The sequence below is a fragment of the Cetorhinus maximus genome, chromosome 15 (genome assembly GCF_964194155.1).
Source record: "Cetorhinus maximus chromosome 15, sCetMax3.hap1.1, whole genome shotgun sequence".
NCBI classification, from domain to species: Eukaryota; Metazoa; Chordata; class Chondrichthyes; order Lamniformes; family Cetorhinidae; genus Cetorhinus; species Cetorhinus maximus.
In genome coordinates this window covers 20,645,678-20,664,435 of record NC_135893.1, presented here as the reverse complement: position 1 = coordinate 20,664,435, position 18,758 = coordinate 20,645,678, and the positions used below count along the sequence as shown (strand labels likewise).

Here is an 18,758-nt window from a genome sequence, read left to right as displayed (position 1 = left end):
AACTACTCCTTGGGCAGGATTTTGCCCTTGGCGTTGGTGCTGGGTGGGGCCGGGCGGAGGCAGTTGGGGAGCTGACTGCTGCCCGCGATCGGTACCGCACCGAGATTGGCCCGCCCAGCATGGAACTCAAGCGGAAATGCTGAGCGCTGCCTGTGCGGGTGGGAGGAGGACTCTGCGCATGCGCGTGACAGAGCACTTCAACCTCCCTGAGAGCATGGAGCTGCCTCAGGGAGATGAAGCGCTGTTTAAAAAAACTTAATGAACAAAATAAAAATGTCATAAAACATGTCCTCGCCCGATGTCATCGCGCGTCATTTTACCCTCGGCCAGGCCAGGCATGCGTCCGCCCGCAAGCTCGATATTCTGCCCCTTGTGGTAGCGAGTTCCACACTCTCACCACTCTCTGAAACTCTTCCTTCTGCCACGTCGCGTATTGATGTGCATAATCCGGCCACGCGGACTCAATATTCAGCCGAAATCTCACTCAAATCAGCGTATTCCTCTTCATTCTGTGGGCTCAAAATGCAGTCCAGCCCCATGGGTGCCAGTTGATGTCCAGTTGCTTTTCGAGTTCAGTTCCAACATTCTGCCACTTGGTGGCAGTGCAATACCCCCACAGACATCTCCCCCGGCCTGAAATCCATCGCTGGCGTAAGGTGTGTAATTTTTAAAAATCCGTTCTTGGGATGTGGGCATCGCTGGCTAGACCAGCATCTATTGCCCATCCCTAATTGCCGATGTGCAGGGGGCATTTAAGAGCCTCAGAATCCCAAGATCCCAGCACTCTCCCCCGACCCTGGGCGAAACACACAGAGTCTATTAGTTTAAACATGTGGAGAGGCGTGCAGGAATCATTCAGCTGTGTCACAGTAGACTTATACAGATAAGAGTGAGATTACACTGTCAAAAATGTCAGAGTACTACATCACTGCTCCCACTGACAGTGATTTTTGTCTGACTCGATGCTCCTCATGCGTATGAGTGTGTGTATTAGACGCCGTATGGCGCTCAGTAACAGCCCCATATTAGTTTTGTGTTACGAATCACATGTGTTGCTTTGCCAATGCTTTGCTCAGCAACCTGCCACCCCCCCTCACCCCCCTCACCACCCCCCCTCACCCCCCACACCACCCCCCCCCCCCCCCCACCCCCCTCACCTCCCCCCCCCCCCCCCCCAATCCCCCCACCCCACCCCCAAGTCTCAGTAACTCTCCCCAAGTAGCTGACTTGCTGCAATTATCTCTTTGACAATGTGGAGGGGGATCCACCTGAAATAAACAAGGAGAAATATGATCAATTAATTCAATGATTTTCCTGTTTGAGGTTTAAGGGATCCCATGAGCCTCTTCCCCTATTGAAACCAGCACCATCTTCATATCACAGCGTTTGTCAAAGCCCCAGTTTGTTTACTAACACACAGTGCGATGTGCAGCCACACCACGTTGCTGCTGCAATGTCTGTGTGATAGATATGGCCCAGGCTCCACTGATTCTTCCCCCTCCTTAAATAGTAAAGCTTTGTGCCTCTGAGACGGTGCTCATTTAACATACTTCGAAACCGTTATGAACTGTGGTTCTGACCAGTTAGAATAAAATCAATCAATTCAAACTGTGGGTGACAATGAATTATTGTTGTAAAATGTAGATTTCATTTTTCTTGAACATGCCTTACAATGAATATAAAATAATCATCACTCACTATCTGCATGGTCCTCCAGTTATTCCCTCTTTGTCTAGTGTATAAGCAGCCAATCTTCAGTTCTCCATAGCAACAAAGGGTTCAGCCTGGATGCCTTCTTGGCTGCATTGTCTAGACAGTACGGCACTGTTGACGTGTTTAGCATGAGCTGTGCAGCAATGATCAATCAAATAGCCAGAGCTCACAGGGAGTACCAATACTAGCTAACACTAAAACAGAGTGTATTAGTACCAACTATCAACAAAGCAGGGAATATTAGTGACAGCTCTCAATAAATTAGGGAATATTAGTAGTAGTAATACCAACCATCAATATAACAGGGAGTATCACAGCAACTGATGTGTTAGAGCTCACAGTATGTAATAAGGAACCCTGACTCATGATCTTATCTTTCTTAGATTAACGTTCTTCAAGCAAAGAAGAAGTTTGAAATATTAGACGCGGTAAGATAGACTTCCTTTGCTTATTTGCTTTCTGCAGGAGTATCTGTATCTTCTGTGTCCTTTATGATAAATATTTCAGACTTAAAAATTTCTTACTTGGACAATTAGATTTTCTACATTTTGAAACCTTTTCCTTCTTCCTGATGTAAACTGGATTTGATTTAAAATGCTTTAATAAATTTTATATAAAGCAGTGAGTGTTGGCAGTTGAAGTTGGTAGATCACAACTCCAGAATGGAACTCAGACAGAAACAGCAAGATCCTGGTGGCAATACAGTTAGTGATTTCAGCCTAAGACACATACTCCAAAACTGGGTATAAACTCTCACAGTAACACTGCAACACTGAGTATAAACTCTCACTGTAACACTGCAACACTGGGTATAAACTCTCACTGTAACACTGCAACACTGGGTATAAACTCTCACTGTAACACTGCAACACTGGGTATAAACTCTCACAATAACACTCCAAAACTGGGTATAAACTCTCACAGTAACACTGCAACACTGGGTATAAACTCTCACTGTAATACTCCAACACTGGGTATAAACTCTCACTGTAACACTGCAACACTGGGTATAAACTCTCACTGTAACACTGCAACTCTGGGTATAAACTCTCACGGCAACACTGGGTATAAACTGCCACTGTAACACTCCAACACTGGGTACAATCTCTCACTGTAACACTCCAACACTGGGTACAATCTCTCACTGTAACAGGCGAACACTGGGTATAAACTCTCATTGTAACAAGCTAACATTGGGTATAATCTTTCACTGTAACACTCCAACACTGGGTACAATCTCTTACTGTAACAGGCGAACACTGGGTATAAACTCTCATTGTAACAAGCTAACATTGGGTATAATCTTTCACTGTAACACTCCAACACTGGGCACAAACTTTCATTGTAACAAGCTAACACTGGGTATAAACTCTCACTGTAACACTGCAACACTGGGTATAAACTCTCACTGTAACAAGCCAACACTGGGTATAAACTCTCACTGTAACAAGCTAACACTGGGTATAAACTGTCACTGTAACACTGCAACACTGGGTATAATCTCTCACTGTAACACTCCAACACTGGGCATGAACTCTCACTGTAACAAGCTAACACTGGGTATAAACTCTCACTGTGACACTCCAACACTGGATATGAACTCACATTCTGCATAACACTCACACTTAATACTCACGCACAGCGTAACATTCACCAGTAAACCCTCCTGGCATGGGCACTCTGGACTTAGGGAGGGTGGGGGGTTGCAGTGAGTCGCTGGAGGAAGGAGACTCATTTACAAAAATTAAAAGGAAGCCCGTAGCTGGATTTGGGAGAATTCTGTGGCACTACTATTCCTGTTTTGGAGACTTTAATTGATCAATTGTGGAAAAAATGTCAAATATTAAAACTTGGTCTCTGGTTTGTCATTCTGTGTTCCAGATGCTGTCATTCATGCATGCCCAGTACACTTTCTTCCAGCAAGGCTATGACTTGCTCAAGGAGCTGGATCCATACATGAAAAAGCTGGCCACTGAGGTGAGAGGCTGTTCAATGATGTTGCAGTTACGCTTTTAGATTAAGGACTTATTGGTGGAAATTATTGCTTCCTTTTTCTCTAATTAGTTTGTGGCCATTGCAGGTGGTGAGTCGCTAATGAGAATTGTGAGGAAGGGTTTAATGGGAAAGGGTTCATCTGCTGAGATTATTTGCAGATTTCTATGAAAGAGGATTAACTAGAGACTTAATAACTGGAGTCTCCCTTTTATTTGTTTAAGAAGTCCCTCCAGTAGCTTAATGAACAAATTCACTGTCCATGGTGGTACAGAGCCACACAGACCCAGCAGGTTAGTCCCTCTCAAAAGCTCAATTGTCTTAGGACTGGGCGGGGGAACAAAAACCCAAAAGGATTCCCGCTCCCGATTCCCTCTCCTGGGACTCCTGCCAGAAACTCCACAGAAGCAAATGTCAGCTGAGGGCAGAATTGGGTCCGACTGTGAAGCCTCAATGGTCGAATAGTCTATCAACAGCCATCTGGGCTTCCGTAAGAATATAGACATATGGATGTGGTAGTGGAGCGTGAAAAGGAAAAGAGAATAACATACATTTACACAGCACCTCGCCATTTCCCAAAGTGTTTTACAGCCAACAGAGTATTTTCTTGAAGTGTACTCACAGTTGTAATGTAGGAAACACAGCAGCCAACTTGCCGACAGGAAACTGCGACAAACGGCAGTGATCGTGACTAACTGATCTGTTGTAATAATATTGGATGAGGTATAAATGTTGGACAGGACACCAGGGAGAACGCTCTTCTTTGACCAGTGCCATGGGATCTTTTACGACCACCTGAGATGCAGACAGGGGACTGTGTTTTAGGCCTTAAACGAAAGACGGCGCCTCCAACAGTGCAGCACTCCCTCAGTACTGCACTGGAGTCTCAGTCAAGTGCTCAAGCCTCCGGAATGGGACTTGAACCTCTCAACCTTCTGGCTCTGAGGTGAGAGTGGCTACCAGCTAAGCTACAGCTGGATAGCCAGCTCATATGGAGCTGTACATCAACAAAAGCCTCAGGTGACAAAGAGGACAAAGTAGGGGAGGAAAGAACATTTTTTAATAAATGGTTTTATATATATATAACATAAAATGTGTATTTATGTATGCAAGTGTGGGTATATAAATTCTACTTCATCTGTATGACTGCATTTATTTTACATGTGTCAAATTACTTCAACACATTGAGAACAGTGGAGTATTAATTTATGGCACATAAAAATGGGAAGTACCCTGGAGGAGAGCAGTTCCAGAAATAGCGCTAAAGGCGTGCTCTAAAACTGTGTGCAAAGTCCCCTGGAGGATTCATTAATCGCATAATTAAGAAAAAAAAATTGTTTCATTGAAGTAATGAAAGAAAAGCGGCTGCAGGACTTGAAGTCATTGTTTTAAACTTTTAATTTAAAATTTTAATTATAACCAGCTCCTGAATTCAGAGCTGCTAAGCATATGTTGGGTCGATTGTATGAGCTACATAAAAAATACGTTAGCTGTCGATGAAATACATCAGCCCACGCTGGTGGACTGAGGATCTCCTCCCTCTCTATGGAGACTGTGAGGTGACAGAGTCACAGTGAATGTGGGAGGATAGTTGTGTTGGGATGGGCTCCACTCAATCGTGGCTGGGATCAGTGCCTGGTGAATCGTATAGCCAGGGCTGTGGATAGGGTTTTAAACCAAAAGGGGAGGGGTGGAGGAGGTGGAGGTTGGGGGTTCCGGTGAGGGGGAGGTCCTGGGGCACAGAGGATGGTGTCCCTGCCACTCAGCCAGAAACTCCACGAGTGCCGCTCCAGGGCTTGATGACCAAGGAAGGCGTATTCACAACAGGACCAAACAGGTTGAGTTTCAACTTCTAAATCCTTCCAACATACACCAATGGCAGGCGCTAAAAGCAGCAGAGATTCCCTGGTCCGCCATGTGGAAAGAAATTCGAGCCTCTACCATCACTATCCATAGCTCCGGCCTGCAACATTTATGTAAAAGTAGCTTGTTGTCACAGAAGCTTGAATTCCCTGGGGGCTCAGTTGGCTGGACAGCTGGTGTGGATCAGATTGGTGCCAACAGCACGGGGCTCAACCCCATTCCAACTGGGGTGGACTCCGGACCTGCCTCCTTACCCTACGCATGGTGGAGGTCTTGGTCTGTGGGTCAGTCAGGCCTTTGGGCAGAGAACTGAAGAGGCAGAAAGAGGTCAGGAAGAAGGAGGTTTAGAAATCCGAAGAGCAAAGTCGAGGCATTAGAGCAGTGTATTTATTTGGGTAAAGACAAGCAGAGTGGAACAGGAAGAGACAAAGTGCTTAATGGTACATCAACGAATAAGGTCCATGCAAAAAATAGGAGTAGAAAAAATGTAACTAAAGGATCCTTATCTGAATGCACAACGCATTTGTAATACCCCAGAGAGTTGTGGATGTCCCATCGTTACGTATATTCAAGACTGAGATTGAAAAAAATTATGATCTCTCAGCAATTGAGGGATATGGGGAAAGTTGAGTTGAAGTAGAAGATCAGCCATGATCTTATTGAATGGCGGAGCAGGCTCGATGGGCCGAATGGTTCACTCCTGCTCCTATTTCTTACATTCTTATGTAATCTCTCAACCTCAGCCCTCATTGGGTTCTAGCCTGGGGAGAAAAGATCCCCATTTGGGGGGGCTCCTCACTTGGGCAGTCTTCACCAACGGCTGATGGTGTGTGAGATGTTGCAGAAAGTGGTGATATTGAGCCAGATCTTACTGGAAAAATAATGGCAGGTTCTTAACGCATGATGCACAAATTAGCCAGCAGGGTCTGGGGAAGAAGGATTGAACCACGAGGTGCCAACCTCCAGGAGCTGCTAGTCGATTTATTCCTCTCCACCACTTGTTTTGCACAGCTGGCATCACGCCCTCAACTGCCCCGTTATTTTTAAGAACCTGCTGGATTTGTACATTCATTATCCATTAAACTCGCCGCGGACAGTTACTGCTGCAAGATTTGCAAGGTGGTGAGCTAATGGATGAGGCAGCTCTGTTTAGGAAGTTCTTGCTCGAGCTCACACAGGACCAATGCAGACCCCAACACCCATGCTAAGTGGCAAAACGTCAAAAAGGCTGAAAAAGCCTTCCAACTATCTCTAAACCTAAAAACAGATAAACCAATCATTTATCTCATTGCTATTTGGGGGTCCTTGCTGTGTACAAATTGTGCTATTTGCCCACAAAACGAAAGTGATTGCTCTTCATTGGTTGTGAAATGCTTTGGGATATCTTAAGGATGTGAAAGATGCTCTAGGCCTGCAAATTTGTTCTTTATTCCTTTGTACTAGAGTTGTCAATATTTTTATTCATTCACGAGGTGCGGGCATTGCTGCCAAGGCCAGCATTTGTTGCCCATCCCTTACTGCCCTCGGGATGGTGGTGGTGAGTTGCTGCCTTGAGCTATTGCAGGCGGTGAGGTATCTTCCTCTAATCCTCCTGGTGCACACCGGATTTCATCTCCGTTTCCTCCAGAATTCGAGCTGACATACTTTCCCTTTTTCAATAGTCCACGCTAACACTGCTTCCCCACCTCCGCACGCACAGTTCAATCTGGTGTTTGTCCCTCAGTTCATGCTGGCACTCCCCCTGCTCCCCCCCAGTCTCCAACATTACAACAGTGACTGCACTTCAAAATTACTTCATCGGCTGTAAAATGCTTTCGGACATCCTGAAGTCTTGAAAGGCGCTATATAAATGCAAGTCCCACTTTCTTTCTCCACTCCCAAAACACCACTTCAATCTCCGCCCCCACCTCCCCCAAGCACAATTCCCCTTATGTTCCCCTTTCCTGTCCCTCCGCCCTTCATTCTTTCCCCTCCCCCTTTATTGCCATCCCCCTTTTCCCTCTTCCCTTTCCCCTTCATGAATGCCCATTGCCCCTCTCCTCCCCCGGGTAAGGCAGCGGCTGGAGCCAAGGCCTCCGTCATCATTGCTGGGAATGATTGTTCTCGCAGGAAGCCCTGCCGGGTCTACGCGCGGGCCGAGTGAACTTACATTAACGGCCGGAGTGGGTTTGAGAGGAGAGGCCTGACCCCAAGCTGGCATGTGGGCCATATCTCAGAGTAGCAGGTAACAGTTTTATCTGTCAGCGAGATAACACTGAGACTTGGAATGTATAATCACTGGCGCTCCACGCTAGGTAGTTTAAAAGAGAAAGAAATTGGGATAAATTAAGAATTTTTTTGAATTCATGCAATAAGGTGTTTGCTTTTCTACACCACGATTGCACAAAAGAACTGAACAATCCGAGAGAGTTCTGGGGAAACATTGCTTGTATGGTTCAACCCTGGATTTTTTTTGCATTCATTCATGGGATGTGGGCTTCGCTGGCTGGGCCAGCATTTATTGCCCACTCCTGGTTGCCCTTGAGAAGGTGGTGGTGAGCTCAATTGCCTTTTCTGCCTCCAAAGTGAACACTTGTTCTGTCATAAAACCATCCCAGAAAGAGTGGCCTGTTTGTGATGTTAAATCTCAGGGAAGAAATGCACAGAAACTCTGAATAATTCTAGAAACAGGTGCAAGTCAATCTACTATTGCTATTGATAGGTTAAATTCCTGTTATTATTCAAAGAATGAAGCAGCTTTCTTTAAATTTGAGAAACGATTCAAGATGTGTTCATAATCTTGTCTTTTTTTTTTCTATTTTGCTTTGGATTTTTGACAGACGATTAGGACAAAGCTGTGGTGATTTTCTGCACAGGAGACATTCTTGAACCTTGCTGTGTGTGTAGACTAACAGATTTTATTTTTTTGTTTGTTTTCTGCCCCTGTTCAGCTGGACCAGCTTGTGATTGACTCAGCGGTGGAGAAAAGGGAAATGGAGCATAAGCACGCACTGATACAGCAGCGGGTAAGTCCCAGGCAATGCTTGATCTCTCATTAGCCACCTGCGTTCAGATAGGATGAAGAACAGCAAGTATCTTGGAGAGTGTTAGAGACGTTGACACACTCAAAGGGTTCGGATAATATCCTACCCCACAGGCACAAAGCTCAGGTGGTTTACATTGGCAAGCGGACTCCAGGGCTGGGATTTTCTGTGCCTGCCGGTACTGGGCGCGTCCGGTGATGTGAGCGGGCAATGTGGCGAGAAGGCTAAAAATCGGTTTCACGATGTCGTGAAACCAGTTTGTGATCGTCCGCTCTGCCTGCCGATTGCAGGCCACATTCTCCACCATCAGATGTCGGGAATCTCATTGTAACACATCAGCACATCATTATAAGGCCAGCCCACCGGACCTACCCCACTCCTCTGGATTCTCCACCCACGTCAGCAGGAAAACACACCAACACGCTTCACAACAGCATATATAAGGCGTGCACTAGGTGGGCTGCACTTCGCTTGAGACTTCAAGGTTTGTTTGCCTGCCTTGCTTTGGTCAGCACTCGCAATCATCAGCGCCAGGCTTCTCAGACAGCACCACATCACTTTTAGGGGAGGTTCACGGGCAGGTCTCTGCCCACTAGACCAGCTGTAAGGGGGGGGGTGGCTTTTCAACAGCTGCAGGGCAAGAGCTTGTTTGGGGAAGGGGGAGAAATGGCTTCAGGCAAGGGAAGAGGCTGAAGGTTGAGGGCTGTACTGGGGAAGGAAGGTATCCCAAGATGTGTGTGGGGGCACATGTTGATCTGTGCAAGTGGCCTCAAGATGGCGAGGGCTGAGGAGGCAGTCTCCAGAGGAGATGAGGCCAGATGGACATGCGAGGGTATGTGTGAGAGAATGGGTGGTGATGTCCCTTGAGCTGGCAGTGAGTGAGATGCCAGTGAATGTGCGATGGACTTGAATGTGTGAGTTTAGAGTGATGAGATGGTTGCCATACCCTGACTGCACAGATGAGATCATTCATCCTCTATCTGCATTGGATGGCCAACCTCTCCTGTGCAACATTGACACTGATCACCACTGCCATCGCCTACCAAGCCAGAGTGGTAATGTAGCTGCCCCTCCTGCAGCAGAGTGGGTGCAGAGGGCATCACAGTGGGCCTCCACGGCATCCAAAAGGCACTTGAGGGCTGCGGTCTTCTTGCCTTTCGGGGCCATGTCTTCTTTGCTGCAGTCTGACCGCAGCTGTACTTTAAATGTGGTGCCTGGCGTGATGAAGCGGTGAGGTGACAGCGTGGCTGGCGAATCGGAGCCCGCCTGCCATGGAAACAGCGTGTATCCTGGGAATGCATAATTAATGTGGCGGGTTTGGGATGATACAGTGTGAAAACCCACCATTGTGACCGGTGGGTAAAACGTCATTTTACCCACCCAGTACCGCACTTGGTGCAAATCTGGGACAATTCCGCTCTCGGAGAGTATCAGAGTATTGAAGTCCCTGCTTTTGTTCTTCCACTTTCTTACTGCCACTAACCAACTGATAAGATACCGTCTTGCTGTACAACATAAAAATAAAGGAACTTGAAAACAGAATGAACCGGAAAAACTCATCAGGTCTGGCAGCACCTGAGGAACTGAAGAAGAGTTATATTAGACTGGATGTTAACTCTGCTCCTCTCTCACAGGTGCTGCCAGATCTCCTGGGTTTTTCCTATACTTTCTGCTTTCATTTCAGATCTCCAGCATCTACAGTATTTTGCTTTTATTAAGGAACTTAAAAGATCATTTGGCTCAACAATCCCACTTCTATACCTGCTGTAGCACTAAAATATTCCTAAATCACAAACTACATCATCTGTGATTGTTTCTCTGGTGTAACCACTATCCTTCTCTGTCCAATATGGTCAGCTACATTGTCCTCCTCCAACATCTCTCCTCCATTGTCTAGCTCGATTAACTTGCCCCTTGTTTGGTTCCAATTCTTACACAGTCACTTGTAACCAAAGCATCTCCAGCAATGGCTTCTCCTCCCATCCCCCTCCTTCCCCACACCTTCACCTCTGCAGACTCTCAGTGGTCTATCTTTGGACCCCCCCTGTTCCTCATTAACATGCTGTCTCTTGACAGCATCACCTGCACATGCAGATTTTCAGCTTCCACATGTGGACAGGTGATACCCAGTTCTACCCCTCCAGTCTCCATCTCCCCCCAGATCCCCCAGTCTCTCTGGTATCATGCCCAGTCTTGGATGACCACAATTCTCTCAGGTTAAATATGGGAAGACCAAAGCCATTGTCTTAAGGGCCTGCAACAAACTCTAAGCCCTTTCTACCAATTACAACGGCAACATGAGGCTGTAGGACATCTTCAGTGCTCAGAAATATCCTAAGGTGCTTCAAAGAGGCCAAAAAAATGGATGCCAAGCCAAATAGGGTATGTTTCTTTTTTTCCTTCAGAGAGCCAGCACAGACACGATGGGCTGAATGACCTCCTTCTGTGCTGTAGCCATTCTGTGATTTAGCCCATATTCTACCTATACCAGTATGGCGGGCAGCGCACCTCCTGCTCATAATGAGTATTGGCTTTGACATATTGGAGGCTTAGGGCAGAATTCTACGCCAGCAGGATTTTACGGGTTTTGAGCGACTCGCCACATTTTACGACCCCGCTCGCACCTCGACAGGGCCGAAACTTCCGCCCTTAGATGCTTTTTTAGTATATGGAAAGCAGAAAGGGCACTATCAAATTTCTGACCCTCACATTGTCCTTAAATCATATTCACCACACGTTACATTGTGGGTAAAATAAAAATGCAGCATCAGCATTACCAATATCTTCATGTTGAAATATTTTGAAACAATATGTTGGCTGGAGATTATGTAGAATGTGTTTCACCTCCCCCACACTACACTCAGCTGCAGGCAACAGCTCCAGTGGAATTACTGAACCAGTCCATGATATGATCAGACAGCCGTGAGCTAATTGTACTGTGAGCTTTTAAATAGAAACCATTACATGTTATGTAACAAACGGGTTTTAAACTAAGCAAAGAAATTGCACTTTTACCATCTCAGTGGGGAGTGAATCATGGCATTTTTAGCACGGAAGGAGGCCATTCAGCCCATTGCACCTGTAACATGCTAGCTCTCCAACTGGAACTATCTACCCCAATCATATATTCTTGCCCTTTCCACTTTGTATATTCTTCCTTCTTAAATACATATCCCCGTTAAATGATTTATAACAACCTGCGCTCAAGCATTCCATATTCCAGTAATCCTGAGTGAAATATTTATGAGAACCCTTCCCCTTTTGTATTTTAGTGCTAATTTCAAGTCTATTATTCATTGCTGCTGACTTTCCAAATAGTGGAAATGGTCTTTCAGCACTTGCCTTATCGATACTTTCCATTACTTTGAAAATAGGGGGAGATGGTGGTGTAGTGGTAATCTAGAGGCCAAAGCTAATGTTTTGGGGACATTGGTTCGAATCCCATCATGGCAGCTGGTGGAATTTAAATTCAGTCGATAAATCTGAAATTGAAAGGTAGTCTCAGTAATGGCAACCATGACAACTGTCACCGATTGTCGTAATAACCCATCTAGTTCACTAATGCCCTTTAGAGAAAAAAAATCTGACCTCCTTACCTGGCGTGTGACTCCAGACCCCCACAGCAATGCGGTTGACTCTTAATTGCTCTCTGACATAGCCCAGCAAGCCACTCGGTTCAAGGGCAATTAAGGATGGGCAACAAATGCTGGCCTTGCCAGGAATACCCACATTAAAGAAAAAAGTTAGATTCCCTGTACCCTCTTCCCTTAACAGTCTCTGTTCAGGTGAAAGAAAGAACCAATCTTCACAACTAAGGCATTTCATTCCTGATCTTCCAATCTTTGATGTACCCTTTCCATGGCTTGATTATCTTCCCTAAAATGGGTTCCCCAGAATTACTAATGTTACCTCAACATTGTCTTGTCCAAATTCAATATCACTCACTTATGCTTATATTCATTACAAGCTGGACTACCTATCCTACATCCAGGAAATAAAGTTAAGTTAAAGTGATGAAAGTTAAAAATAGGATTTAAAAAATTAGATAAAAAAAATGTTTTTATGAAGTAATAAGCTGAGATATTTGCCCTACGGGCATACGGACTGAATGTGATAGGTATTAAAGCTGAAAATCAGACCATGAAGATGTTTCTGTGAAGTAATTTATTTGAAGCATTTCTTATATCGAACAGATTTCATTCAATAATTCACTAAATTGCCTTCTTTCACACAATTATTTTAATTAATAATTTCACAAATATCAAATACAAATACCTAAATCCACACAAAATTATTATATTCAATAACATTATTTGACAAAAAATATTTATTTTCACACAATGAATTTACTTAATTTGCTTTAGTTTACTTGGCTTGACTCTAGTTTAATTAGATTATTTATGATTTTTACCATATGGTTTCTACTAACCATTCCCTACATCCTCAGTGCCACTCAAAATCCTCAGGGTCAAAATCTACATCCACACCTATTTCCTCAATGTTTGTTAATACCCTAATATTTATAGTCATTTGATAGTACAATACTTGAGTATTGCTGAAAAAAGAGATGTGTCGAAGCTTTTTGACTTGCACTCATCAGGACACTTTGCAAGAATATCAATATAAAGGGGAAAATTAATTTATACCATATGTGAAGAGAGTGCTGATTAATTAACAAGTGGACTCTGATTGGCAGAGGCATTGCCATGGAGAATGCACCAGTGATGGTGACTGAAAGTTAACTGCTTAGCATTGTTTGAAATGTAAACATGGCAGCTTGACTGATTATTCAAGGCATTTCCCTGAGGAATGAGTCAGCAAATGGCTATCACTTATTTTGTTTAGCTGAAACAGGCGCCATGTGTGTACACGTTCTTTCTGTCTGCAAAGAACAGGGCTCTGTGCATTAATATATGTAGCTTCAGGTACATGCAGATGTGCCACACCTGCGAATCTGATTGGCCCGCCATCATTGCATGAATCAGTATTCATTGAACTTATGAACTTGGCAACTCGCTCAGTTGAGTTCAGTTTTAATGACACCATGTATTGTTACTCACAATAAGGGATTGTTCATGGAAGAATGAGTCCAAAGCTAGTCTTTAACCTCAAGCAGGTTTATTCTCAAGACAGCTCTGTAGTGTAGCAGACTCTCCCAGTCCCTTCCACGCCAGTGTTACAGCTGTACACATTTATAGGTGAGCCAATGCCCATCACCTGTTTTAACAATGCAATTGTCTTAACGTTGTAATTGCTATACAATGTCATTGCCAGCCAACAAGAAGATTGTTACTGGACCTTAAAAATGTAATTACTGATACATTGACATGTATGCCCAGATAGATGGTGTTGCCATGAGTTCCCTTCTAGGCCCAGCTCTTGCAAACATTTTTGTTGGGTTCCATGAGAAATATGTCTTCGATGGGACTACACCTAACCTCCTACCCCTCGCATATTTCCGATATGTGGATGATACGTTTGCTATACTTAAATCCGCAGCTTGCATGTGACAATTTGCTTACTTGTCTTAATGGGCTCCATCCTGCACTCAAATTCACTTATGAAATGGAGCAGTCAAATGAACTCCACTTCCTTGGCGTACTAGTTGGGAAATCTGCTAGGGGTTCTTGACCGCGGTCTACCACAAGCCTGCCTTCACTGGTCAATGTATGCGTTGGGATTCTTGCAGTTCCACACACTATAAGATTGGTCATATCGGCTCCCTTGTAAATAGGGCCCGAGCCATTTGCTCATCATGCAAGCTTGATGCTGAAATAGGGCGCATCAAAGGCATCCTGCAGGATAATGGCTACCCTGATCAGACATTTCACGCTGTATATCACGCAGACTCACGAATGGGCCGAAGGCCATCGCTTTCAGCCCTGAAAAGTGCCCAATGTACCTCAGTTAACCCTGGAAGGGCAAGCTATCTCAAAACTGTGAAAAAACAGGTGAAGCGAGCTGTTTCACGCTGCTACTATGCAGTAGCAACACGAGTGATATTCGCCACTAACAGGATGCTGCCGTCAAGCCTTTCTGCCTATCACACAAATGAGTTTCAGTGCCAGTGTGATGCTAGGTATGTAGGCCATATGTCCCAAAGACTGGCGGATCATATCAAACAGTATGTCCCAGCCGCTGTTCACAACAGGCAAGATACAGACTGTACCCAGCTCGTGCTTGCAAAACTCAAACACAGTGTCCAACATTAGATGTGATTCCGCAATTGGACAATATTTGCTAAATAATCCTCAGTGTGCTAAGAATGACACTGACAACCAATTTAAGATTGTCAGTCATGCTCACAGTGTGCCACATTTGCATGTTCTAGAAGCTACATATATTAATACACAGGGCCCTGTTCTTTGCAGACAGAAAGAACATGTACACACATTGCGCCTGTTTCAGCTAAACAAAATAAATGACAGCCATTTGCTGCCTGGTTTAAATTTCAAACAGTGCTTGGCAGTTAACTGTCAGTCACCATCACTAGTGCATTCTCCATGTCAATGCCTCTACCAATCAGAGCCCACCTGCCAACTAATCAGCATTCTCTTCACATACAGTATAAATTGTTGTTTTCCCCTTATATTGGTATTCTTGCAAAGTGTCCTGATGAGTGCAAGACAAAAAGCTTAGATATGTCACTTTTTCAGTAATACTCTAATATTTCATCGTCAGTGTCAAAGGAAATATCTGTAGTGTCACTCTCTACATTGTCAGTGTCACTCTCTGCATTGTCAGTGTCAATCTCTACATTGTCAGTGTCAATCTTTATGTTGTCAGTGTCAATCTCTGTCAGTGCCAATCTCTATACTGTCAGTGTCACTCTCTACATTGTCAGTGTCACTCTCTACATTGTCAGTGTCAATCTCTACATTGTCAGTGTCAATCTTTACGTTGTCAGTGCCAATCTCTACATTGTCAGTGTCAATCTTTATGTTGTCAGTGTCAATCTCTGTCAGTGCCAATCTCTATAGTCACTCTCTACATTGTCAGTGTCACTCTCTACATTGTCAGTGTCAATCTCTACATTGTCAGTGTCAATCTTTACGTTGTCAGTGTCAATCTCTGTCAGTGCCAATCTCTACATTGTCAGTGTCACTTTCTATACTGTCAGTGTCACTCTCTACATTGTCAGTGTCACTCTCTACATTGTCAGTGTCACTCTCTACGTTGTCAGTGTCACTCTACATTGTCAGTGTCACTCTCTATACTGTCAGTGTCACTCTCTACATTGTCAGTGTCAATCTCTACATTGTGTCTCTACATTGTCAGTGTCACTCTCTACATTGTCAGTATCACTGTCTACATTTTCAGTGTTTTTTTTTATTCATTTGTGGGATGTGGGCTTCGCTGGCTAGGCCAACATTTATTGCCCATCCCTAGTTGCCCTTGAGAAGGTGATGGTGAGCTGCCTTCTTGAACCGCTGCAGTTAAGCATGAAATATTTCATGATAGACGGCATTAGAAGTCCTTCCTTCTTGAGACAAAATGAAGAGAATTCTTGGTGATCTTGCCCAACTGTTATATTTTCTAATGTGTTTTGAGAAGTGTTTTGATTTTTTATTGTTTCCAGCAGAAAGACATTCAATGTCAGAAAGACATTCACTTAAGGGTGGCAATTGTACTTTACCATTTGCACAACGGATCGAAGATGGTTCATCTTTCCACTTTGTTGCACACGATCATCACTTATATCTGATCTACTGCCAACATCATATTCTGGATCTGACTTGTAATTATGATGAGGATCAGAAATGAAAGCTTCCGAGAACAGTCTTGGTCTCTGACTTGCAGCACTGTTTTTTCTTGCATCCTGTCTCTCTCTGTCAACTTCTTGCTCTAGTGTCTTCATCTTCTCTTTCTCTAATTGCTGGCTGTCAACTTTTTGCTTTTTTGTTCTAGCCTTTTCATCTTCCCCGGCTCTATGTGCTGCCTGTCACTTTCCCTTACCAAGTAATAGCATGCAGTGTCTCAAAACATAACTTACATGAAGCAAATAAAATGAGAGACGAAGCAAATGAAACATGAAAGAAAGGTGGTGTTTGATAACTTAAATTCATCGCATTCTTTCTTGGAATGTAGGTTAAGGTTGGTTAAAGCACATCTGAGTTACGGTGTCAACAGGGACACAAAGTAGGCAGGGCCGTGGGATGCCCTGCTAGGAGGCTGAAGCGCCCTCGGTGGGGGAGGTTAGATGGCAATTCCCCTATGACATGACCCTTGGTCCAAGGCATCATCCCTCCAAGTTTGGTGGGGATTTGTCCCAATGACCTTGGAGGAGTTTGCCAAAAACAAACAGACAGACATTTCACTTATGTATAAATAAATGTGTGCAGCTCTGAATCCTTTTGCGCTGTACTTCCATCTTTAACAATCTATGCATCCACACTTTAGATCTCTATTCCTCTAACCTGTTAAGGATTGTAGGGTATAGTTCCTTTTATTGCTCTTTATCCCAAGGGCAGAATCTTACGTCACATGGGTGGGTGCACGCCCGACCCGATAGGGAGTAAAATAGCGCGCGATGACTTCGGGCGAGTGTCCCGACATTTTCGTGCACTCGCGCGATATTTCGGTTGGCGGGAATACGCGAGAGTCGGCAGCACGCCCGCCGACAAGAGGCCTATTAAGGCCATTAAACTAGCAATTAATTTGTATTTTTCACTGCCCATCCAACCTTACGGTTGGCGGGCGGGCAAATAGGCCAGATGGCCTTTGCATTTTTTTTAGGAAACCTCATCCACAGGCGGGGTGACGTTTCCAACGGCAATTTTTAAAAAAAGTTTTTAAACATCATTTTTATTATGTCCCTGTTCATGTGACTGAGTCACATGTGGGGACATGTTTCCCTTATTTTTTAAATCTTTATTTTTCATTGTAAAATTCTTCAGCTCCCTGAGGCAGCTCTGTGCCTTCAGGGAGCTTTCATTGCGTGCACCCCCTGCGCATGCGCAGGCTTCAGCGCTCACGCTCCTCCAGCCCCCACCCCAGCAGTGCTGAGGCTCTCAGCGCGCATTTCATGCTGGTTGGCTGTTAATTGGCCAGCCAGCGTGAAATCGCGGTCGGGGGTCGATCGTGGGCGGTGCTCTGTTTCACAGCCGCTCCCAGGCCCGCCCGCTGTGCCCACCTGACGAAGGGAAAATCCTGCCCCAAAATATACTTTGCACTTCTCTGCATTGAGCGACATCTGAAATCTCTGCATTGTTTGAGACTGTAACTCTAATGTAGAACAGTACAGCATTGTGGTTTTGTAGGCAAGTAGCAACAAATTTGGTGGGCCCAGTTTTAATGATCTATTGAACCTATGGCTTTAATGATCTGTTGGTCCTGTTGTTGTCATGGAATTGTTGGTTCTATGAGTTTCTGCCCCCCAATTCCATTGGAAGCAACCCCCACTCAGCAACTGCTCACTGAAGTAGAATTGAAAGTTGGAGTTTACTTTGTACCAAACTGGGGTGGGAGTGGGGTTCAGACTGTGCAGCTGCATAGTTCAAGGGAGAGGAATAAACAAGTTATGATTCATGAGGTGAATACTAAGAGATTCTTGATGGACATGGTGGAAAATGGAGAACAGTCAAAGCCAAGTGTTTCTAACAATGGGTAGACAAAGTCACTATGGTAAGTCAGGCAGTAAAGGAATCAGCACATTGATTCCTCAGAGTTTTAATAGCAGACCTGAATTACTTTACACAAACATCAAAACACAAAATAATAAAAAAGAAAGCTTTACCAGTAGTTTATTCTCTCAGCTCATCTGCCTTTGTTACCGCTAGACTTGACTATTCCGATACACTCCTGGTTGGTCTCCCACATTCCACCGTGATAAAAACAAAAAGCTAAAAGCTACTGCGGATGCTGGAAATCCAAAACAAAAACAGAATTACCTGGAAAAACTCAGCAGGTCTGGCAGCATCGGTGGAGAAGAAATCAGTTAACGTTTCGAGCCTTCACGACCCTTCGGCAGAACTGAAGCATAGTTAGGAGAAAGGTGAAATATAAGCTGGTTTAAGGTGGGGGGGGCGGGGGGAGAGAGAAGTTGAGGGTGTGGTGATTGTGGAGATAAGCAAGCAGTGACAGGAGCAGATAATCAAAAGATGTCACAGACAAAAGGATCAAAGAGGTGTTGAAGGTGGTGATATTTGTCTAAGAAAAGTGCTAATT

The 18,758-nt window shown here is 44.6% G+C and overlaps 1 protein-coding gene across 1 annotated transcript in view; it reads left to right on the top strand.

Moving 5' to 3' along the window:
* The window catches only part of acap3a (ArfGAP with coiled-coil, ankyrin repeat and PH domains 3a), a 331,316-nt gene that overhangs the window by 230,140 nt on the left and 82,418 nt on the right, over window positions 1-18,758 (top strand). The window contains exons 7-9 of the mRNA XM_078558003.1: window positions 2,097-2,141; window positions 3,595-3,690; window positions 8,499-8,573. Of these exons, the coding sequence (XP_078414129.1) occupies window positions 2,097-2,141; window positions 3,595-3,690; window positions 8,499-8,573 (216 nt within the window). The remainder of the gene's footprint in view (window positions 1-2,096; window positions 2,142-3,594; window positions 3,691-8,498; window positions 8,574-18,758) is intronic.